Source organism: Moschus berezovskii, chromosome 22 (assembly GCF_049115385.1).
Source record: "Moschus berezovskii isolate FMDL1 chromosome 22, NW_MosBer_1.0, whole genome shotgun sequence".
Taxonomy (NCBI): Eukaryota; Metazoa; Chordata; class Mammalia; order Artiodactyla; family Moschidae; genus Moschus; species Moschus berezovskii.
Window position 1 is genome coordinate 61548444 of NC_142481.1, and position 23642 is coordinate 61572085.

Below are 23642 nucleotides of genomic sequence, written 5' to 3' on the forward strand. Positions count from 1 at the left end.
TGCGCCTGTGATGGTCTTTCCGGGAAAGCAGTCACAGCGGGTCAGTTGGAGGCACGGATGGTTTTGGAGATTGTGGCCCAGCCGCACCCCTCTGCTGGGTTTCCGTTTCCCAGTACCCAGGCCGGGAGAGGACACAGGAACAGTGGGCGATAAGAATTCAGACAGAGTGGGAAAGAAAGAAGGGGCGGAGCCGGGCTCCAGCAAGAAGGCGGGGCTGGGGCAGCAGCGGGGCGGCGGGCGGGCTGGGGGTGCACCTCTGAGACAGCGCGCGGCCGGGCACCACACTGACCTGCGGCTTCCAGCTCAGGAGCCCCGAGCCAGCTGGATGCGGGCGGCTGGGCGCAGACAGGACCGCCTGCCAGAAACACACAGAAGGCCCTTTGAGGAGGTGGCAGCTGTCACCCCAGACCCCCCTCTGCTTGCTGTGGCCCTTCCTGCCGCCTCTAGTCCGGGAAGGGCCCCCAGGGAGCGGGGACAGTTTGTATGTGGTGGGCAGCAGAACAGAGTGGTCAGACCGCCGGTACTGCCTTCTGGTAGCTGAGGGGGCTCAGAGCCTCAGCCTGTTAGAAGTAACCGGGGGGTGGGGGGGACAGCAAGGCCCACCTTGCGGGGGTGGGGGTGGGCAGCTAGGATTCTCAGGTATGTGCCCAGACTTGGGCTTGGGCACCAGGGCAGCTGTGCAACAGCTGAAGAAACTGGGGGGTTAACCCAGAGAAAGGAAGGCTCAGACCCTGGAACGTCTGTCTTCGGCGTCTGAAGCCCGGGCTCCAGGGCAGGGTTGGCCCTTTAGCGGGGATAAGCAGGAGGCAGGATCCTCCCCAGAAGCCAGGCCAGCTCTGTTCGGTGACCTGGATCAGCCAGGCTGTTTCCGGGGGATCGGGCGCTCCGCATCCTTGGGGAGGAGCAGTCAGGGGGGCGCAGCGCCAGCAAGGAACGTCGGGCCTCGCAGCCTGGGAGCGGGGTGTACGGAGTGGGGGTGGGGAGGGGGCCCAAGGCCTTCAGCGGGAAGAACAGGAAGGGTTTCTAGGAGCCCTGATCCGCTGACTTGCAATCGTCCTCAGACACAGGGGCTGGGAGCCCGGCCAGACAACCGGGCAGGCGCCCAGTACCCTGGGCTGGGCAAAGTGGGGGTGGGGGTGGGGTGGGGTGGGCGTTCGGGCTTCCAGAGCCGGCAGGCAGGCAGGAGATGGTGCGCCTCGAGATGGTCCCCGACGGATGGGTAAAGGGCGGAGACCGAGCCCCGTCGCCGCGTTGGGCCGACAGAAAAACCCCGGGTCCGGGGTCCTCTCCTTTAACGCGGCCGCGGGCGGGGGAGCCCCGAGGGGGAGGGGCGGCGAGGGCGGCGCATGCGCGGCGCGGGCTGGGCGGCCGGACGGTCCGGCGGCCGGGAGCGCGCAGGAGCCGGGAGAGCGCCGGGACCGCGCGCCGGGACCGCCGGGACCGCGCCGGGGGCGCTGAGCGCGGCGGACCGAGCGCCCCGCCTGCCGGCGCCGCTGCCCGCCCGGGCCGCGGGAGCGGCGGCCAAGATGTCCGTGCCGGTGAGTACCGACCGCCGGCTCGGTCCGCTCCTGCCCCCGCCGGGCCCGCGGCCTCGCGCCGCCCGGGGCCGCCGGGCTGGGGCCCCCCGGGCCCTCTCGCGTCGGGGACCGGGGGCAGCCGGGGGCGGCTCCCCGAGGCCGGCCTCCGGGCCCCCGCCTTTCCCTGCGCCCTCTCCCTGGGGACCCGGGTCGGGCGGGGTCCGCGCTGGCCCCCAGGAGTGCCCCCCGCCAGGGTGGCCAGGCCCGGCGGGGAGAGGGCCCGGCCGCTCCCCGGGACGCACTCCAGGCGGCCGGGCCGGCTGAGGGGGCGGGGTCCGCGTCCCCCAACCGGGGGTCCGCCTGGGACCGCCGCCCTGCGGTGCTCAGGGCCCTGCCCGGCTGTTCCTCTCGGAGACCTCTCGCGCCCGGGCCGGCTTAGCGGTGGCGATCTGCGACCACCCTTCAGAACCCGAGGATGCACTCTCTGGGAAGCGTACCTCTGCCCCTGAAGCCCCCAAGGGTGCAGGGCCTCACCTCTTCTTCCCCCCTAGCCGTGGGGCTTCTTTTCTCACCTGGCACCCCCTCCTGCTAGCCCAGCAGGCGGCTCTGGCGACCCCACCCCGGGCTCCACACAGGCCGGTCACCTGGAGGCCTCCGAGCCCCGCCTGCGCGGGTGGCCAGTTGTCCCGGCCACCCTTGGTCACCAGGCCTCAGGTGCAGCCCCCAGCCCGCTTTGCAGAGGCACCCACTAAGGTTGGGGCTGCTTCCCTGCTTCCTGCCGGGAAGAGGGCCTTGTGCTGTAAAGCCCTGGCCTCCAGCCATTGTTTCTCTGCGGCCTTCAGGGGTTTTCCCTCTGACAGGAGGGGGCAGTGGTCCCCGGGTGCCTGTCCACCTGGCCTGTCTGTGGAACTGCTTCCCACTTGGGGGACCCCATCTTCACGATGAGGCAGACAGTTGGGGGCTTCTTGGCAGGGCAAGTGGCCTTTTAATTAACTACCATAGAGTGCGTGGAGATTACCGGAGAAGAGATGCTGTGTAAGAGCAAAGCATTGTTATTATGGAATTAAAGATCCCAGCTCCTGCCCGCCTCCAGAAGCGGTTAATGCAGAGTTACAGATGAAAAAATTAGGGCTTCCAGACCGTGCTGATGTGAAGCCCCCACCCCCGTCTGTTCTGGTTCCGAGCATAATTGCCTCATCTTTAGGAAGAAAGAAAGAAGACAGAAAAGGCCTGCCAAGTCCTTCTCCTGCTCTGCCTTCCTGCAAGGCTCTGGGTCCTTTCTGGCTCAGGGCATCAGGGCACCTGCCCTCACCCTATTGGACACTGACCGGAGAGACGAGGTGGACCACCTAAGCCTGCCCACGAGCCAGAGTCTCCAGGGCACGAATGAACAGGGAATGGGACTTTTAGGCCACATCAGAGCCTGGATGGCCTAAGTTTGGGAGGTCCGTGCTTGATTTGGTGTGGTTTTCCACAGTCACAGCAGAGGTCTGGATACAGGGTCTGGGATGGCACCCAGACCCCTCGCCTGAGCACTCTGGGCAGCCCTCCTGGGCTCTGTGCCTCCATGGCCCCATCTGTGAGAGGAGAGGGCTGGTGGGAGGGCCAGGCTCTGAGTGTGACTTGCATAGACAGGCACCGCCCTGGACACCTGCGGTCTACCTCTGCCCCGTCCATCCACACTGCCAGCTCCACATCTTTTCCCACACTTTTGCCTGCAGCCGCAGCCCTCGGAGGTTCTGCAGGGGGAGTGGGGGCCTCACCCTCTGTGCGCACATCCTGGGCTATCGGGTCACCCTGGGCCTCTCCTGGGCCCACTGGTGATGTGTGAACTGGTGGCAGTGAGAGATGAAGTTCATTTTTGGAGCAGCCATGACATGTTCCAAAAATTGCTTTCATGTGCTGGTGAGTGGTGAGGCCAGCCTCCTGCTCAAGCCCTGCTCTGGGAACCCAGAATGATGACCGCCCACGTGGTGCTCACAGACACGTTTGGGTTTTAAGCATACCCATTCATTTGGGCAGTCTTTTCCTGGATAGGGCTGACGCAGGCACTTTGGCCCACAGCAATTACCAGATGCTTCAGAATGGGATGGGAGGCGATGGGAGGGGGGCGGGGGGGTGAAGAGGTTGGGACAGGCCAGATTGGACCAGGAGGGACCTCCTGAGAGTCAGAGCAGGGGACCTTCCAGGGATCAGCTGGTCTCACTCCATCATCTAACCCACATGCAATCTGGGGTTTCCCTGGTGGCTCAGACAGTAAAGAATCTGCCTGCAATGCAGAAGATCCGGGTTTGATCCCTGGGTCAGGAAGATCCCCTGGAGGAGGGCATGCAACCCACTCCAGTGTTCTTGCCTGGAGAATTCCATGGACAGATGGTGGGCTATAGTCCATGGGGTCGCACAGAGTCAGACACGACTGTATGACTAGCTGGGGCCCAGAGAGAGGACGGCATGCAGGGTCCTCCCAACTCCTTGCCTCATATCCCACCTGTGCCCCGAGCTGAGGGCAGAGTTCACACAGAGAGGTGCTTCCTGGATGTTCTCTGACATCTGCCTTCCGTTTGGGCATGGCTGCTCAGCGCCCAGGCCTCCTCCTTTCTGTGGGCAGGCAGGAAGAATTTGGTAAGGGAAATGGCTACCTCACTCACCCGAGACCCCTGGTGGGCACTGGCATGATCTGAATTTAGGAGTAATACTGCCCCCCAGCACTGTCAGGTAGGAAGCCAGCTTCCAGCTGGTAGAGAAGTTGTCTGCTGCCTGTTCCTGCCTCTTGTGCCCTGTCTGTGAAATGGGCACAACCGCTCCAGCCTCTCCTCTGCTCCTGTATTAAGTGAGGGACAGGTTCTTTCAAGGAGCGAGGTGCTGAAGTGTGTAGAGCATTCCCTGTGCCGGGTGCTGGGCTCGAGGAGGCCTTGTTGTCCTGCCAGGTCGCACGGCCACTGGGGGATGGGGCTAGGCTGGGAACCGAGTCGGGCGGCGTCCAAAGCCAGCCAGCAAGCGTGGCCTCTGTAATTGTGGGGGCTGTGGCCTGCTGAGCTGTGCAGAGGCCAGGGCCGCTGAGAGAGAGCCCCTCCGCTCGTGGCTTTCTGAACATGAGTTCGAGTCAGCCCTTCAGCACCCATGGGATGTGGCGCTTCTGGGGCTCCGGGTGGCCAAGCAGCTCTCTGGGGCAGTGCGACAGGGTGGGGTCAGCCTGTCGGGAGATCCACGGAGCAGGAGTGGCACCTCATTGAGCCTCTGCCAATGGTCCCAGGGTGCCCTTTGTACCTGGCTCTGTTGTCAGTTGCTGCCACCGCTGGAGAGCTGGCCAGGGGACCAGGCAGCTCCGGCCTGGGCAGCCAGGCCAGTAGCGGCGGGGACCTGGGAGAACGGGTGCAGAATAGAGCAGTGGAGCTCGGCAGAGCCCAAGTTCAAGGTCCTTGATTCAGGCTCCAGAGTGCCAGGCACTTCCCTCCCGCCCCGCCACTCCCACTGGCCTGGGGCTCTGCGGGAAGTGACCTCCGACCCCGCCTTGCTCCCGTCCCTCCTCTCTCAGCAGAGGGCCCCCTGTGGGAAGCCCTCCAGGATTCCCAGCGGTGGTCTTGCACTCATCAGGGGGTTTGCCTCGTTGCTGTCAGGCTCCTGGGGCAGGACTCGGGCCCACCTGGCTTCTCTCTGTCCAGCTTGCTCTGATCGCCTGCCGAGGAGGTGGTCCCAGGAACACCGATGATCCCCGGCCAGCCCCCACAGCCCAGGGTCTGCGTCTCTGCGCAGGCCCTGGAAGCCCGGCTGGGGGCTGATGGGGCCCCAGAGAGTCACTTCTGGAGGGATGATGTTTGGTGGGTCAAGGGCCGGGGCTCCAGAATGATGGGGCAGGGTCGTCTGTACCTTGAGCGAACCCCTGAACCTCCCTGAGCCTGTGTCCTCTGTGTTCTGGGGATTATAAGGGCATTGAGTTCTTAGGGTTTTATGAGATCTTGGTGAGGTTTGCAGAAAGCTTTCGATAAGTTATAGTAGCTACTGTTGTTGAGGTTATTATATTTATCCTGCCACTGGTGGCTGGTATGGTAGCCAAGACCCACTCCTGGCTCCTGCACAACCAGTCCCCTGCCCCCGTAATTCTCCTTGGCCTGCCCAGTCTGCCTCCAGTAGCCCTTTTTTTGTGACCTGTTCCTGCCAGGGCTTAAGCAGTGGGTTGACCCTGGCCACTCCCCTGCCTACCTGTGGGACCCCTGTCTCTTAGCCTTGGATGGACAGGTACTTGCCCTCACCCGGCAGATGGAGTGCCCTCCATTGGGGCCAACAGTGGGCCCACCATGCCCCAGGCTGGCTGGATGCCCTGCCCTGAGTGCCCCCAAGAGTGGGTGCCATGTAGCAGGAGGTGGAAGCTGCTGGATCGGTGGGCGCTGGGCTGATTTCAGATGTGGCTGGAGCAGCCTGCTCAACATGGGACAGGTGGGGTCCTGGGTGGGAAGGAGACACGTGGTGTGGGTCCTGGCCCTTCAAGGAGGGGGCTCTAGTTTGTAGGTGAGGCAGGACTGCAAGGCTAGGAGGCGGCCCCTCCTCACCCCCCTCCCGTGGCCCAGCAGGCGGTGTGCCCCCTGCCCTCAGCTGCGCCTCCCCAGCCTCTGATGGGGCTGCATCACAGCTGCTTGCTTTGATTGCGTCCTAGTCTCACCCCGTTGTTGCTTCGGCTTTCTCTTAGTTTTCTGGACCACTGTCTCCCTCTCTTCAAGACAAAGATTTGAGGACATGTCAGGGACCTGGGAGGTGGTGATGGTGCCTGCTAGGAGAACTGGTCACAAGTTACGGCTTTCTAAAGTTAATCCCTTCTCTAAGGGTGTATTTTTTTTTTTTCAGTAATTCAATTTTATTATTTAAACCCTACCAAATTCCAGTAAGGATTTGAAACAGAAACTCTGAAGGACAGAGTTTGGGATCATCACAAAATCCAGAACTTTGTAATATATGAGGAAGGTAGGTATACAAATTTAACTTGAATGTCCCTGATGGCCAGGGCAAAAAGGGTAATGCGGTGGGTTTAGGATTGCTATACCTACTTTTGGGTGTTCCTAATGCTCTTTATTGTTTCCTCTGTGATTTGTATTATTTTTCCAGTCGAGACTCTCTTAACTGAGAAGGTTTTCTGTGTAGTGAAATGGACAGACGTTAGGGGCCAGTTGGATAAATTTTGACTAATGTAGACCCCGTGTAGCCATCAGTTGAATCAAGGTGATGGGACTCTCCATCATCTCAGAAAGCTCACAAGTGCTACCTCACTGTCCAGTGTGCCCCACCCCTATAACACGGTCAGCATTCTGGTTTGTTTTGTTTTTCTTCAAAAGGAAAAACTATGATTACCCCGTGGCCTTTCTTAGGAGATGCATTTTTTATTGGCGTGCAGTTGGTTCACAGAGCTGTGTTAGTCTCTCCGGTGGTCAGCATTGAGATTTCTCTCATCACGGCAAGGTTTCACCTATTCTTGAACTTGATGCAAGCGGAAGCATATTATAGTGTATACTCTTTGGGGTCTGACTTCATTCAGCAAAACGATTTTGGGATTCTCACCCACAGGGTATGTATCAATAGTTCTGTCTCTGCTGCTGTGCTGAGCAGTCCACTTCTGACTCTGAGTTTATGTCCTGCTCTCTTGCTGATGGATATCTGTCTCTAGTCCTTGTGTGCTGAGGGCTTTTAATACTGGAACATACTAGTGGTGGTAGTGGTATAATACCCTATTTCAGTATTTCATAAAACCTGATATCCAGGCCTGTGTGCCTTGAGGCCTGCCCAGAGGTGTCTGTCTTCCCTAAAATGCTGAGTTCCCCAAAGTAGCATGATTGTTCAGAGCGGTGTGACGTGTGCCTTCTTGTCCACAGTCCTCCCCAGGTATCTGGGGCTCGAATCGCCTCTTCCCAGGTCCGGTACCCGCCAGAGCTCCTGGTGGGGAGAGGCTTCTAGGAGGAGATGGAGCTCTCTCGGGAGCGGCCCCTGTCTCTCCACCCTACCTGGTCTGGACGGATTCCTGGGCTCCCCACTTTGACCCTGGCTGCCCGCCAGGGTACCCTGCCAGGAAGTCACTCTGCAGGTCCTGAGGACACCCGGCCCCTCAGGAAGCTGCAATGGGGGAGGCTGGCCTGAGAACCGCTCCTACTCCGCATGCTGCGCTTCACACCCAGGGAGTTGTTGGCATGCCTGTGCTGTTTTTTTCAAACCTTGACTTACTTTTCTCTGTATAATGAGCCTGAGCAAAAAAGTCACACGCTGCTCAGATGCCACCTCGTCCGTGAGGACCCCTGGCATCTGTATGAAGAAGCCCCTCTCTGTTCCCTGCTGTCTGTGTCGTTCTCCCCCAGACATTCCTTGTCTCTCCGCTTGCCCCCTGCACCCACCCTGGACATTCCCCAAGGACCAGGGCTTGTTTGCTAGCAGTGGTGTCCCAGTGGGGAGTGGGTGCTGGAGGATGTGTCCTGATAGACCCTGTTACAGCCACACCCCAGTCCCTGGGCTGAGGGGAGACTTTGCCCGCCTCTCCACAGTGGCTGTAGGGGTCTGGGGGCACCTGGGCTTTGTAGAAAGGATTTTGCTGCAGAACCATTCAGGGGATGTGGAAACGCAGGGCTGGGGGCGGTGGGGAGTTTTACTAGAGGGCACTTGTGCACGAGGTGTGGGTGGTGCCCGGGAGCGTGCCTGGTGGGGCAGGGCTGGTGTGTAAGGTGGAGGCATGAGTGTGCCTGCAGCCTCCTGGCCAGTGGTTACATTAAACATCTGCCTCCCAGAGGCTCTGAGAGATGCAGTGACCCTGGAGGGCCCCACACCGTATGGAATCAGAGCTCCTGGCCTACAGGCCAACCTGGATGAAGACTGGTGGACCCGGGGCGCGTGGAGCCCCCTGTAGGCTGGAGCAGGTGCAGGCGGAGGCGGGGCACCCTGTGCGGCCCCAGCCCCGGGGGCCTCCGTAGCTGTGCTTCTCTGCGTTCCCGCTGGCCTGGGCTCCCGGGGTCCCCTCCTGTGACCCCACCGGCCCCCCGACCCCGACTGATGTCGGGGCCATACCGCTGCCTCTTGGGGGCCACGGTGGGTATCGGCACCTGTCCTCCAGCAGAAGCAGGTGGGGGCGGCAGATGGCATGTGCAGTTGCCCCTCCCCTTGCCCTCGTGCTGGGGCCGGTTGCCATGGGAGAGGCAGGCAGATGGCAGGCTGGGGCTGCTGACCACACCCTGGCCCTGCTACCCAGGCTTCCCGCCAGAGCTCAGCCGCCCAGCTTTCCCTCTGAGGACAGGGGCTTGTCCCCGGCCCTCCCTTTCCTCACCCCCGCACTCCCCGAGGCAGTGTTGAGGGGCTGCTGTGGGGCAAGGACCGGGGACTGGTGTCCCAGTGCCAGCGAGGGGCGAGGGCCCGGGAACTGGGGTCCCAGTGCCAGCGTGGGGGCGAGGACCCAGGGACTCATGTCCCAGTGCCAGCGGGGGGCGAGGGCCCGGGGACTGGGGTCCCAGTGCCAGCGTGGGGGCGAGGACCCGGGGACAGGGGCCCCGTGCCAGCGGGGGACAGGCCTCTCTTTGTGCACACGGAAGTGCGGGAGCTGGTTGTTGGTTCTCTTAGGCACACGGGGAGGGGGTTCAGAAGAAAAGGGGGCACTCAGGCTACTGGGGTCCGCACCCAGGGCTGGGGCAGAGAGACCCTGGGAAGCGCCCCAGTCATGTGAGCAGAGCCCCCTTCTGAAGCCAGCACCTCCCTGCAGGTGCCTCTGCGCCTGCTTAATTTTCAAATTAGAAAAGCAATTAAAAGAATTAGGAGACTGTGCTGCCCTTGAAAGAGCCTGAGATGGGGGAAGGGAGCTGCCAGAAGGTGGGGCGCAGGATTGGCAGGGGTCCAGGCCGTGCACCCCCCAGCCCTGCGTCTGCCCCCACCCCTCTGCCCTGGTCCCGCCCTTGCACCCAGGCCCCTGGGGGCTGACCAGGGGCCCTCTGGGGGGGCTGGAGCCCGCCCCACAGCTGGTTACCACCATAATGACACATGGATGCCCATGGTTTCTCCACCAGAAGCAAGGCTTCATGGCTCCAGCCCCCAGGGTCTGCTCTGTCTGGGGTCCCCTGGGGTGCTCTTCTGTGGGATCACGCCCTGGTAGCAGGTTTGCACTTTGTGGCTCTGTCACTTCCTGGAGGTGTGACGGGGCAAGGCCCTGCCCCTGTCCATGCCTCTGGGTGGGGATGGTTCTGTCCTGGCCCCGGGAGGGCGGTGTGTGGGGCGGCAGCCATGTAATAGCGGTTCTTGGAGCAGCCGGGCCCCCCGTGGGGTCCTGCCCCCTCGCCTGCAGGGCTGGCTCCGGCTCTCAGGCTGCCTTGGAGCCTGCTTGTGTGCGTGGCTAGCCTAGGGCCAGGCATCCACCGCGGCCTTCCAGAGGCATCGTTTCTTCCTGTCCTTGGCGGCTGGCAGCCCTTACCTCCGGCCTCAGGAAATCCTTCCCTGCTTCTGCGCCCGGAGCCGGCCAGCCCCCCTTGGTGCTGCTGGGAAAGCCCAGGCTTAGGAGAAGGTGGCTGTCCGAGCCACTCGGAACTAGCCATTTCAGTCCACGCTTCACTTGGCATCAGCATTTTCTTGCATGATTTTAGCCTTTGAAAGTGGCCATCTTAATAGCTGCACAGGATTCCATCTAGAGGTTCTGGTGGCCCAACCAGTCCCCTGTAACTGGGCATTTACGTTATGTCTCTCTTTGTTTGCTATTATAAATGCTGCCACAGACTTTGTTGGGGCTAAAGTAAGAACTGTTCTTTGTGCTGTGGGTCTGACGTGGAGAATAAGACCCCCTAAAACCCAGAGGGCAGGTGCCAGGTCTCCTCACTCAGGGCCTAGGATCACCAACAGTGCCTGCCCCAGCGGGCCCATGATGGACGCACAGGAACCAGCGGCCTGGGGTGCAGGCCACCATTGGCCCTGAACAGACAGCTGTTCCCCCGGGGCCTGGGGGGACACCCCAGCTGTGAGCTCGCCCACAGCCTGGCGGAGGGGCAGGCCACTAGGATGACCGCGGTGCTCTGGGAGGAGCCTGCACTCTGCCAGCTCCTCCCAGCCCGTCCATCCAGCAGGGTCCTCTCCTTCCTGACCACGTGGTGTGCTCACCCTGCCAGGCTGGCCCTCGTGTGGGAGGGGCGCTCCCTGCCCATTCTGAGCTCACTTGTGTCTGAGGATGGTGCTTGGGTCTCACATGCTTGTCCTTTGGGGCCTCTTGAGTGTGGCAGGGTCCTCAGCTTCCCTGGGCACCCCTGCTCCGCGACCTCCTTTCTGCCCTGCAGGTTCTGAAGGTGCCACAGGGGTTCAGGGTGCGCAGCCCCACTGGCCGTCCCTTCCGGGACTGCAGTCTGGGGGAGGGCAGGGTGGCGGGAAACCGGGTCTCAGCCTCTTCATCTGGAAAATGGGGCGAATCGGGAAGCCTGTTGTGCAGGATCACTGTGGGCACGAGATGAGCATGTGATCATGGAGGCCTTGGCCCAGGGCTGGCCTGAGCGCTGTCCTAGGGGCTGCGTCCCTTGGCCGTGGGCCTGGGAGGGTTTGCTCCCCGACAGACCCCCGGAGCTGCCCAACGGGCTCCCCTCCCCCAGGCCTGGGAGGGGGCACTCCGCTCCCCCTTCAACCCCTCCCCTTCCAGCACAGTGGGGCACAGATCCCGGGGCCTGGATTCCAAAGCGGAAATGCCATTCTGGGAGGCACAGTCTTGGGGGGGGGGAGTTTAAGTGGAAAAGGAGCAAATTTTTGAAATGCCTGGGCCAGAGCTGGGTTCTCCTCCCCCGCTTGCCCGCCCACTTGAGCAGCCCCGCCCCCGTGCAGCCTTAATCCAGCCCCGCGGAGGGAGGGTCTCCGGTCTTCTTCCAGGCCGCTTCCTTGCTCTTCTAAGGCCGGCTCGCACAGGGTAAGGCCGGCTCGACTGGGATGTCCCTGCCCATCTCTGGAGACCTACTGACTGGGTGTGGAGCCTGGTCCCCACCCCACTCCCCACCCGAGTGGAGACCCCGGGGTAAACCTAAGGACCCCCTCCACTCAGCATGGACAGATGGTCACTCACCGCCGGCTGTTCTGATGTTTCCTTGGAAGCCGAGGTGCCAGTCAGGGTGAGGGCAGGGCAGGCCCATGGCTTCCTTTCTGACTTTGGGGTGCCGCCTTGGGAACGAGCAGGAGGGGACATCCTTGGCAGCATTTCCCTGAGAGCTGCTCTTCTGTGGGGAACTGGGCTGTTTTGAAGGGTACGGGGGGCCAGTCCTAAGGCAGGCATAGGGTGGCAGCTTGTCCCGTTCCTTCTTGAGGACTCTGGGTCCCCCTGTGTCCAAACCCTGCTGCTCTTTACCCACACCCTGTGCTGAGAGTTCTGTCCAGTGGTTCCCCAAGCAGTTTTGGGGGAAATGCAGATGTTCGGATTCCCCCCACTCCCAGTTTTTCTGGAGGAGGGGACCTAGGAATCTGTTTCTTAACAAACTTTCCAAGGGATCTATGACCAGCCAGACGTGGGGTGTCCTAGCCCAGCTCCTTCCTTTTATAGATGAGGGAGAACCTGCCCATGGCATGGGCTATGTCAGCCTGAGTGTCGGTGGAGGGGCACTTTTGGGTCTTCCTCGGGCTTGTAAGTGTTTTATAGGCCATGCCCGAGGGTTCTCTACAGGATATGCCCCGCTGCTTCGCTGGCATTCCGAGTTGCCTGATGGTGTCTGCACACTCAGCAAGTGGCTCGAGAAGGCAGCCTGTGGGAGAACCCGAGATGTGAGGCGCAGGAGCGTCCAGGTCTGGAGCCGGTTCTCCTAGATCTCCCTGCAGACAGCCATGCAGCCCTGGACCACGTTCAGGGCTGGTCACAGCTTGTCTCCTGGGGAGGGAAGTTCAGAACCGCGGTGCCCTCCACTCAGCGTCCCTGTAGTGCTTCTCCCTCCCAGTCATTCCCATCAGCATCGCTCCCAGCCCCTGCTGCTGAAACAGGCGAGTTGTTGGGCCAGAGGTGTCAGCCCTGGACATGGCTGACTGAGGGATCTGGGTGGGGGCAGAGGTCCTGGGGCAGCACTAGGAAAGGTGGATTCAGTTCGGAGAAGGGGGTAGATGGACAAGCTTCTTGTCTCGGGTGTGCTGGAGCCTCCCACACACTGTGGTTGTTAGAACACGATGCGCTCTGGGCCTTCTCTCCCCGCATCACCCACAGAGATAGCTGCCGTCCCCGGATTCCCTGCCGTCCCCGGCGTGTCTTCACATCCTGGGGCTCTTAAGACACCACAGGCCTGACCAGAGTCGGTGCGGTGGTGGTCGGAATCTTAGTTTTCTGCCAGATGCGGCATACTCCTCCGGGTGCAGATCTGAGTAGGATTTGTTGGATGGACGCGTGTGAAATGACCCGCGCTGGCTGGCGGGGAAGGCTGGTGCCTCCCGGGCTGTCACGGCCGCAGAAGAGGAGGGCAATCCTTGCAGTCTTCCCGAAAGAGGAAGGCCTCGGCCTTTGAGGAGGGTGCGTGCTCGCCCTCGGTGGACGGCAGGGACAGGCCTTCGGAGCGCCGGGCAGTCCCGGCACCGGGGGCGGGTCCTGCTCGGTGCCCCGCCTCCGGGCCGGCGGGTTATTTGCATGGGAGCCCGAGTGGCCAATGGGTGCGCGGGGCCGGGCGGGGCGAGGCGGGCCGGCCCTGGGCGGCGGCAGTGGCCGGGTAGTCGCTGAGGCGGCTGGACCGGGAGCCGGGCGGCTTCGGGGCGCTCGGGACCCCGCGAGCGCGCGGCGTGGGCGGTTCGCTGTGCGCCCCCGCGGGGAGCCCAGGCCCACCGGACACCATGAACTACCTGGTGAGCGCGGCAGGGGCGGGGCCCGCGCACTCGGGGCAGTCGGCGGAGGCCCCCCGGCCCTGCCCGCGCGCCCGGGTGGACCCGGCGGGCCCGGGCGGGGAGGGGTTAAGTGAGCGGCATTTCCTGCCGGACCCGCGGGTCCTGGGAACGGCCGCCGCGGGGGCATGGGGCCGGGGTCCTGGGAACCCCCTCTGCCCAGCCCGGGCTCGCGAAGGCTGGGGCTGGGGGGGACCGCAGGCCCCCCGCGCCCGCGAGCTGCTGGAAGGACCGTGCTTGGGCGCCGCGGGCCGCAGGGAAGTTCCTGGATCCGGGAAAGTTGCTGGCCGGAGGCCCGCTCCCGCCTGCCGGGTGACCTTGGGCCTGAGAGCCGGGTCTCCGAGCCCCCCCCCCCCCATCGCCTGGAGCAGCGACCCGGGGCCCCTTGGGCCGTGAATTTCCAGGAGGCGGGGTGGTGCTCCGTGTGTTTTGGGGTTGCCAAACACACTCCGTGTGTTTGACGGTTGCCCCTGCCCCACGCTAGGGATCGAGGGCCCCGGGAGCAAGTGCGTGGTCCGCGGAGAAGTTAATAATTAACCTCCGGGTCGTCAGCGTTGGATTCCGGGATCCGGGGCGGGCTCCTCTCGGTTATGGCCTTCGCTCGCTGCAAAAGCGTTGTAGGAGCTGGACGGCGGGCAGGGCAGTCCAGGCCCGCACGGCGGTCCCATCCCGGGCCCTCGCCTCCGCGGGTGGAGCGTGTGAGCCGGGAGGGGTGCGGCCGCCGCTCGCGTGGCCAAAGCCCGGGCTTCCGTCCCTGGGTTGCTGCTGCTCTCGGCAGAGCCCCGGGTGGTGGTGACGGGTTCGGAGAAGCTGAGGTTTGCCGAGCCTGGGGGAGGTCCGGGAGCGTGAGGGGTTAGAGCCCGGGAAGATGTTAGGGTCTCCCATCTCTAGATGGTCTTGAAAACGGAGCTTTTCTCCCCAACCTTAAGAGTCTCAGCTGGGAGGTCCTCTCCGGGTTTGCTGTGCCGGTTTCAGCCTGGCCCAGAGGTGTTCCTCATCCCTTGCCCCCCCAACCCGCCCCATGACCGTTTCCTTTCCAGGGTGGGGAGCTGATGCTGGGGTGGAGGGACGTCAAGGGCTAACAGGCCTAGAAAAGAAGGAGAGGGGGCCCGGGTGCAGGTGGAGCCTGGTAGGAAGGGAGTCTGGGAGGAGCTGTTGGCAAGCCTTCCTGGCACTGGCACCCGCCACCCACTTGACCTCGGCGAGGGGAGAGTCCAGTGGGTGCAGGGTGGAGGCGGGCTAGGGCAGTCTCCAACTCTGCCAAGACAGTCAGCCTCAGCTCCGGAGAGCTGTATGCTTGTGCTATCTTCCCAGGCTTGGGCAAGGGACTGAAGTGAGGGGAGTGCCCCGGGAGTCCTGCCTGAGAGGGAGAGGCCCCCAGACAGCTGCTCCCCCCAGGTGCAGATGGGGGCACTGAGGCCAGAGAAGGACGTTACTGTCCTCAGAGCTGACCCAGGGCATAGTCTCCTGGTGTGGCCCAGCTTGTCCATGTGCTCCCCTCACTCGGGGACTGGGGGAGCTGCCAGCTCTGTGGGGTCTCTCTCTGGCTCCCGCACTGTGCCTTAGTGGCCCCTACCTGGCCTCCGTCATTCTTTTAGGGGGTCCCAGCGCCCGTTTTCTCTCAGCCTGGAGAGTTCTCCTCCATCCCCCAGGAGCCCACGGCCGGCTGGGGAGGCCAGAACCAGCCAGCAGGTGGAAGGGAGTGGGGACAGTGCTTGGCGGGCACTGGGCCATTCTGCGGGAAGATACTGTCCAAGTTCCTCCTCTCTGGGCCCTGAAGGCCCCACCCGGAGCTCCAGGGTGGTCTCCCTCCAGGGGGCGGGCGGGAGAGCCCCTGACTTGCTTGACCTGCTCCCCGTCTCTGCGTGGGGAGAGGGATGAAGTGCTGGCTGGGCTGGCCGGGGGCTCAGGGCGGGGGGCAGGCCCGTCGCGCGCACCCTGGGGTCAGGCCGGGCCTGTTTTGAGCTGGAGAGCTGTGCTCTCTGTGCCAGTGTGTCTCCCTCTCGGCCGCTGAAGCAGGTGCTGCTGCTTTAAGGGCCACTGAGAGTTACCATTCCAGACTGCAGAGGGGGCTTTGAACAGGCTTCATAAGGAGCAGCGCCTCTGCCGCCCCACCTGGGCTGTGCCTCTGCCTCGGCCCTCCGGTGGCAAACCTGGGGGGTGGCCATGGTGGCTTCCCAGGGCTGATGCTGTCCGTGAAGTCAGGGTCGGCCCGTGCCGGCCCTCTGCCGAGAAACCGAATCCCGAGACTGAACAGGCCGGTCTGTCCCAGCCAGTCTGGGGTCTGGGTCACTTCCCTGGGCGGGTGGCAGTGGAGCGGGGCTCAGGGCACGAGGACCATTCCCAACTATCAGCAGGTGGGGTGGGCTCTGGGACAGCAGGCTCTACTCTTATCCCTCCCTGGAGGGCTCCTCAGTGCCCGGGGCCAGGCCCACCTCTCCCTACCGTCTGCTGTGCTGGAGGCTGCAGGCCGTGTCCGCGGCAGGAGGGCCCTCCCTGCCCAGCCTCCAGGGTCCATGCCCAGGACTCCCTGCCCACGGCCTGCTTCCCGCCCAGGACCTGAATGTGGAGGCTTCTGCTCTTGCCACTGTTAACCAAGGCCAGGTCAGGGCACCCGCTGGTCTCAGGGAGCTGCTGGTTGTGACTCCCCAGAGCCGGGTTTCCAGTCTGTGTCTGTGGGCCTGTTCTGGCTGCTGTCGTTAGACGTGGGGCTGAAGGCCCACACCTAGCCCCTGCTCTGTGTCCAGGGCTCGGGCGCTGCCCAGTAGGCAGGGAAGGAGGCACGCCTCCCTTGTTCCCTAAGGGTGGCTCTGGTGTAACGGGCTCACCCATGCTCCTCACGCTGAACATTGAAGACCTGAGCCCAGACCCTGATCCCTCAGTTGTCCTGGGCTTCGCCAAGGCCAGCTGTTCCGGAGTTCCGTCCTAGATGAGGCTGTGGGGACCCCTGGAAAGGGAAGAGGCGCTGCCCTCCCGGACCCCCCAGCCCAGAGCAGAACGGGGGCTTGTCAGGGCTCTAGGCAAGGGGCTGCCCTCCTGGGGGCGTCCCAGGGCACGGGTGAGCTGTGGGCGTGGGCTGCCGTCGGGGCACACACACGTTTTGGCTGTATCCACTGGCCGCAGTCTCCCTGGGACAAGCAAACAGAATACCCCAGAAATAAACTTGGCCCACATTTGAGACGGCCGTGCATGAAGAGAACTAGTGTTTGCTGAGTGAGTGCCATGTGTAGGGCTCTGTGCTCAGGGCCGGGGTGTGTGTCAGGGGTGGGGACAGAGGGGTGGAAAAGGCCTGTGAACTTTTCGCCCCGGCTTCTGTGGACCTGAGCAGTGCCCTGGGGCCTCCCGGCTGCGCTTTGCCACACAGTTGAGGGCTCCTCTGTCACGTCCTGCCCGTGACGCTGGCAGATCAGGTAACTTTTGTGCGCCTCAGTTTCCCTGTCTGCAGGATGGGCGTAGTCCTGGTGTCTCGGGGTGAAGGAGACACTGAGCGTGCAGAAGAGCCGTGTCGTCAGGTCGTCACTGTGAGCATATCAGTCTCTCAGCCGCCAGGTAGCACCACCCCCGAGTCCGGGTTTGGGGACACCCAGAGCACACCCTGGGGCAGCAGGTGGAGGGCACACCCGTCCAACGGCTACTGATCTCCCGGGTGCCTGCCCAATGGTGGCCATGGCCCAGCTGCTCCGTGACTTAGCTGGGTGGGTCTGGTACACACAACGAGGGCCATTCTCAACACCAGGCCGGCCTGCAGGACAGCCTCTCAGCTCCCTGTGCAACAACCAGGCCGTTGTTCTTGGGGTGCTGGCTGCAGGCTGTTGCCCAGGGAGTATTGCTTCGGGCTGGGGGTGCCCCTCTGTCTCCTCCCTCTGGGGCGAGGCTGTGTCAGGGGGCCAACCTGGCTTCCTCTGGCGGCTCCCAGGGAGGCCAGGGCACCGCCCCCTCCTGCGCCCGGCAGGTCAGCAGCCCCAGGTTCAGCCCTGCTTGTGCAGTGGGGGAACCTTGCTGAGGGGGCAGGCCCCCCTGTCCTGGATGCCCAGGTTGAGGGACATGAAGTGGGGGTGTCGATCAACACTTCAGGGAGGGTGCAGCGGGCAGTGGGTGCCCAGGAAAGGACATGGGAACCTTCCAGGGGGTGGTGACACCTGAATGGCATCCTGAAGGAGTAGGATTTAGCGAGGGGCTCCCCAGGTCAGGAGCGAGGGGCCAGAGGCGTGGGTGTGGCGGCTTTCGTCTGCGTGGTGCCTGGACATGGGTGGGTCCCTTTGCTCTGCCCTCGCGGGGCCCAGCTCTGCGCCCCTGGGGCTTGTGAGGTCCGGCAGTGACGGAGGATGGCAGGCTGGGTGCTGTGCCTTCCCGGGGGCCCGGCTCTGCCCCCCTGGGGCTTGTGAGGCCCGGCAGTGTCGGAGGATGGCAGGCTGGGTGCTGGGTAGATGGGCCCCTCTTCAACCTGGAGCAAGGTCCCAGGCCCTGGGGTGCGCGTCCAGTGCAGGAGTGCTCCAGAGCAGTGGGTCTTGCCTTGTTCTGCCAGTCCAGGCCGTGCCCCCGGCACCCCCCCGGCCTTCCCCGCTTCATGGTCATGTCTTGTGTGTGCCCTCTGTCCACACGCCCTTCCCCACACGGTTTCCTGGCCACCTGTTTTTTGTCCTTTGTGAGTCGCCTGAGACGTCCCTCTTGGGGAGGCCCTCAGCCCGGCCTCTGTGAGGTGGCCCTGTCACGTTAGTTTTGCATCCCACTCTTTGCCCTGTCCTGGCAAACCGTGGTGTGTCTTCTTGGTCGAGCTAGGCTTGCGCCGCCTTGCAGAGGCTGGCCCAGAACCTGGCCAGGCGAGCCTCTCATTAAACTGAAGCAGCGTCCTGGGAAACCGGGCTCATGCCCTGAGCGCAAGGGATCCAGGTGCTCAGAGAGGCCGTGGGGCCTGCTTGGGGTCCCCAGCAGTGGGCGGAGGGCAGACCCAGGTCAGTCTTCGTGCTGTTGCTCAGACCAGGGAGGGGGGCGTGATGAGCAGCTGGAGCAGCTGGGAGGCCCCGGGGTGGTGCCCGGCCAGCTGGCACGCGGCAGTGCCCGGCCGTGGCGAGCCCGCTACTGGGGCTCGGGGTGGGGCGGGGGGCACCAGCTGACGCAGGCTGAGGCGCTCCCAGTGCCAGGCGCCTGCTGCCGTGTGCCCGCCCGAGAGGCACTGCCCAGCCCGGCTTGGGCCTCCCAGACCGTACGGTCGCCGCAGGATTGGCCTGACTGCTCCGCGCGCTCACACTGCCCGCCTGTGCCTGTGCCTTCCTGGGTGCAGCGGCCCTGGTAGCTCCCTGGGCGCCCTCCTGGGCCTGGGGGATCCCTCCCACCCCATCCCCCTTTCCCGCTGGCCCTGGCCCCGGGTGGAGCTCTCCAGCCGCCCGAGAGGCCAGCGCTGCCCAAAGCCCCTCTGCCGGGGCCCCACCCCTGGCGGCCCTCCTCCGAGGTGTGGGGCATCCGCGGGGCATGCCCCTGTCTACACCCGCCCCCTTTGGCTGGAGGGGTTTTCCTGTGACTCACTCTGCTGGCACTTCCTGTGGTCACGGGGCAGGGGCTGAGGGGACCCAGCCTGGTGGCTCCGTGTTCTGGGGTCACTCGCTGAGGGAGGGTGGGCTGGGCATCCCGCCCCTCTGACAGAATCTGAGTGTGCTCCGTCAGGCGGACTGCAGGCCATATTTGGGAAACTTGCTCTTCCTGCAGGCGGCCGGGGCTGGGACCCAGGGATCAGCAGGCTGTGGGGCTCCTCCCAGGTCTCTGCTCTCTGACCCTCCTCAGCCTGGGCCATCTCATCCTGCCATGGAGCCCAGGAGGTTGTTGAGAAGTATGTGTTTTCAGCCTCTAAGCCAAAAAATGCTTATTAAATACAAATTGCAGATTTCTGAAAAACAGGAGGAAAAAAAGCATCCTCTCGTCATCTCAAACGTTATCCTTTCCCCTTTTTTCAAGTTCGAGTGACTTTTTATTGAAGAATCATGTACACCTCTTGTGTTCACAACTGACCTGATCTAACGAGCTGTGGATGGTGCCGTGCAGGGCCCGAACCCTGGTGCTCCCCTCGGTGCGGGTGGGCCTCTGCTCCGCGCCTGGGCTGACTTCCCCAGCCTCGTCCCCCTTGGCTCCCAGCTTCCCGGCCTCCAGCTCTGCAGGGATGCACTCCCCGCCAACACTCTGAGCCTGGAGTCTTGAGTGTGCGGTCCTGGGGCCGCCTGCCTGGCCAGCCACCTTGACAACGTGTCCTCCCTCCAGACCCCAGCATGCCAGGGCTCAGAGGGGCTCTTTCCAGCCCCCGAGGCCGACGTGGAAGTGGGTGAGACCCCGTCCTCTCTCTTCTCTGCCCGCTGATGAATCCAGGGGACAAGATGCAGGCCCCAGTGGATGCGGGTGGTCCCGCCCCGGGTCCCACTGCCAAGGCAGGTCCAGAGCAGGCTCTGACTCTTCAGGCCCCAGGAGACGCAGAGGAGGGGCTGGCGCCCAGCCGACCTGGCACGGTCCTGGCCTTGGGCCTGGTCTCCCTGCCAGCGAGGCCTGGGCCTCTGCTGTGCCCTGCCGAGCTCTCCGCCGCCCAGGAAACTGCAGTGGCCCTGGCCCTCTCAGCCAGAGCTGGCTTTACTCCTGCCTGCGGCCTCACCCCTGCCCACTGCCCTCACCCCTGCCCCCTTCCTGCCCGCTGCCCTCGCCCCTGCCTCCCCCCTGCCCACTGTCTCCCCCCTGCCCGCTGCCCTCACCCTTGCCTGCTGCCCTCACCCCTGCCCGCTGCCCTCACCCCTGCCCGCTGCCCTCGCCCCTGCCCGCTGCCCTCGCCCCTGCCCGCTGCCTCTCTCCTGCCCGTGGCCAGGCTGGCCGTGGCCCTCCCGCCGGGCCCTTGGGGCATCTCTGGGCCCTGCCCCCGTGCACGCAGCAGGGCTGAGGACTGAAACCGGGCCGTCTTCCCGGTTCTCTGTCTCCAGGGAGGTTCTGGGCCTGTCGGCACGCTGTCTGCCAGGACTGGGGTCCTACCGTGTGACCCCAAGGCCTGCACAGGCCACTGGGCCATGGGGCATCTGCATGGGGCTGACTCATGGAGAACAGAGCAGTGCCCCAAGTCGGCGGTTCTGGGGCGACTGTGAGAACTAAGGAATTACTAGAGTAAAGAGCAGGGCTGTGGGGAGCGGGGCTGCGGGGGACGGTGGTGCCCTTCTGTGGCCTTCCTCAGCCTTATGGGATGCCTTCCCGTTTTGCTGTATTTTCCCCATTTACTCCTCATTCCTATCCCTTCTCCAGAGGCGCCCATGTGAATGTAACGTGTCTGGAATCTGTCCTCAGACAAGTGTCTGTGAAAAACATGTAGAGTTGTTCTGTAGGTGCCTGTGACATCTGCATAAAGCGTTCCGGGCCGTAGGGTGCCTGTTCACAGCCATAACTTGGGAGGGCATGGCTGGCATTCTTCACCAGCCCCCGGGCCCTGCCAGAGATAAAAGCAGAATCAAGAATGTGTCCCGCTTCGCCAGCTGGAGCCCTGGGCATCCTTTGTGGCTGTCTTGGCCAGTCTGCTTTCTCTTTCAGAGAACTCGTTGTGTTTTGTGGGTTTTATGTTGGTGTTCTTGCCTTCTCGCTGCTTATGTGTCGGAGCCCCTCCAGACTCCAGATCTGATCAGCTTGTCATTGGTGACCTGCTACCCCATCAGCTTTCTGTGATTCACCCATCTAGCTGAAACCATTCACGTCAGTGAGCTTGAATCCATCTTTGCTTCTGTTGTTGGTACCTTAGATTTTGTGCTTTTGTGGTCTTTTTTCCTGGAGTTTTGTTTTACAATTTTTTCCATCCCAAAGTCCCAGAGATAGTCTCCCACAGTGTTTTCTTCTGTTACCTATATATAAGCTCGTACCTTTCACAGGTGGGTCGTTGTTTGTAACGTGAGGCAAGTGTCCAAGTGGACTTTTCTTCCTGCAGCGTGTGAGCATGTGGGTTGTGTCCTGCCCTCGCCATCGCCGCGGGGTTCCCAGTCATGGCCCAGAGCCGCGACCCATCCTCATGGCAGGAACGCAGTGCCTCTTTGCCTTCCATTTTCAGAACCAACCTGCCTATTTGCCGACCTCTATTTCTCCGCTTAATTCTAGAAAGATTCTTTGTTTTTGATTGACTTCTTCCCTCCCCCCAAAAATTCTGCTGGCATTTTTATTGCAGTTGTAACATATTAAGTAAGCTTGGCCCAGTTGGTGCATTTTCTCCTCCAAGGTCTCCTGGAGTCTGTGCTTGCTTAACTCTTAGATAACTTGCAGCTTTTGTTACCTGCTGACGTCTTTCCCGTGAGGCTGGCCCTTTGCGCTTGTTGGGCTGTTTTCATAGACGGCGTGTGCTCTGCAGACGATGACTGTTTTGCCCCTGTGTGTTGTCTGGTTTCTCCCTCCTGGCTGATTGCACCGGTGGGGCAGCAGGCAGGGCGTGCATCCTGTTTTCTCCGCAGGACGTGCTGGCCATTACTGTCATTATCCCTGCCCTCCCTGGCCTTGGGTCCAGCCTGTAGCGTGACTCCGCGAGTATTTGGTTGTGTTTTTTTTTTCAGTAGCTTGGGTGCCATCCTGGAGTGTGGGTGGAGGCTGTGGTCGCGAGGGTTTTGAGGCACTCTGCTGATGCTAAAACTGAAACTCCAATATTTTGGCCACCTCATACGACGAGTTGACTCACTGGAAAAGACTCTGATGCTGGGAGGGATTGGGGGCGGGAAGAGACGGGGACAACAGAGAATGAGATGGCTGGATGGCATCACCGACTCGATGGACATGAGTTTGAGTGAACTCCGGGAGTTGGTGATGGACAGGGAGGCCTGGCGTGCTGTGATTCATGGGGTCGCAAAGTGTCAGACACGACTGAGCGACTGAACTGAACTGAACTGAAGAGGCTCATTTGAGGAAGCACCAGCATCAGGGGCTGTTCTGACAGGGGCGGTGGACACAGAGTCACAGGGATCCCGCCAAACCCTGTGTAGTTCCTGCCTCGGTGCCAGAGCCACATGCCTCCCCAGTCCCGAAGGGGGTGGGAGGCAGGCCGGCCGCGGGCGCCCAGTGCCGCCTCTGCCCTCACGCCCCGTGTCCTCTCCCCAGAACGTGCTGGCCAAAGCCCTCTATGACAACGTGGCCGAGTCCCCGGACGAGCTCTCCTTCCGCAAAGGCGACATCATGACGGTGCTGGAGCGGGACACACAGGGCCTGGGCGGCTGGTGGCTCTGCTCACTCCATGGCCGGCAAGGCATCGTGCCCGGGAACCGCCTCAAGATCCTGGTGGGCATGCACGACAAGAAGCCGGCGGCACCAGGCCCGCCCCAGCCCAGCCTCCTGGCCCCCGCGGCCCCGTACACGCCCATGCTGCCGGCCGCCTTCCCGCCCCAGCCGGACAGCGTCTACTTGGTACCCACCCCCAACAAGACTCAGCAAGGCCTCTACCAGGCCCCTGGGCCCAGCCCCCAGTTCCAGTCCCCGCCGGCCAAGCAGACCTCTGCCTTCTCCAAGCAGACGCCTCATCACCCGTTCCCCAGCCCAGCCCCTGACCTCTACCAGGCGCCCCCAGGGCCGGGGAGCCCCGCCCAGGACACCTACCAGGTGCCGCCCTCCGCCGGGATAGGACAGGACGTCTACCAGGTGCCCCCATCCATGGACGCACGGCACTGGGAGGGGACGAAGCCACCAGCCAAGGTAAGGCCTCCCTGGCAGCCTTTCCGGGGGGTCTCGCCCAGGCCTGATTGCTGGACACAGCAGGGCCCAGACAGTGATCTCTGGGACCACAGGGGTTCCCGTAGCGGCTCCGCATTTGGTCTGGGGCTACGGTGGGAGGTGAGTGTTTACCTGTCTGCTGGTGTCAGGGTGAGCTGCCCAGGAGAAGATATGGAGCTGGTCTTGGGCCATGAGGTGTCCTTCAGCTGACAAGCCCCAAGGGGAGGGTGTCCCCAGCAGAGGACACAGCTTGTCTAAGACTGGCGTTGCAGCTGGAGCTGGCCCAGGAGGCCTGAGAGTAGACCAGGACCCCGGGAGCCTGGTACCCTCCTGAGGACAGAGGGTTTGGGGTGGGAGTGACCTGCCCAACCGTGTCTGGGTAAAGCCATTCTGCGCACAGGGGAGGGCACAGGGAGCCCAGGAAAGGGGAGTGGAGGTGGTTGATGGGGGTAATTGGAGTATGGAGCGCAAGGCCGGAACGGCCAGGATCCCAGAGGGACGCACTGGCTGGCGGTGACGCTTCTCTGCCCAGTAGCGGTGCGGGGCTGGCGGGTGCCTCCCAGACCATCGGGGCCCTCAGCTACTCCATCTTGCTGCTCTGCCACCTCGCCCGGG

The 23642-nt window shown here is 63.0% G+C and overlaps 1 protein-coding gene across 3 annotated transcripts in view; it reads left to right on the forward strand.

Annotated features, from left to right (window-relative positions):
* Nucleotides 1-310: 310 nt before the first annotated feature.
* The window catches only part of BCAR1 (BCAR1 scaffold protein, Cas family member), a 34296-nt gene continuing 10964 nt past the window's right edge, over nucleotides 311-23642 (forward strand). Inside the window, exons 1-2 of one of the 3 annotated variants that reach the window (XM_055413116.2) lie at nucleotides 311-388; nucleotides 22422-23009. In XM_055413116.2, the coding sequence (XP_055269091.2) occupies nucleotides 326-388; nucleotides 22422-23009 (651 nt within the window). In that variant the 5' untranslated portion in view covers nucleotides 311-325. Of the gene's footprint in view, nucleotides 389-1374; nucleotides 1539-13143; nucleotides 13302-22421; nucleotides 23010-23642 lie in introns of those variants that run through there. The other 2 variants (XM_055413118.2, XM_055413117.2) reach the window with 2 other exon arrangements.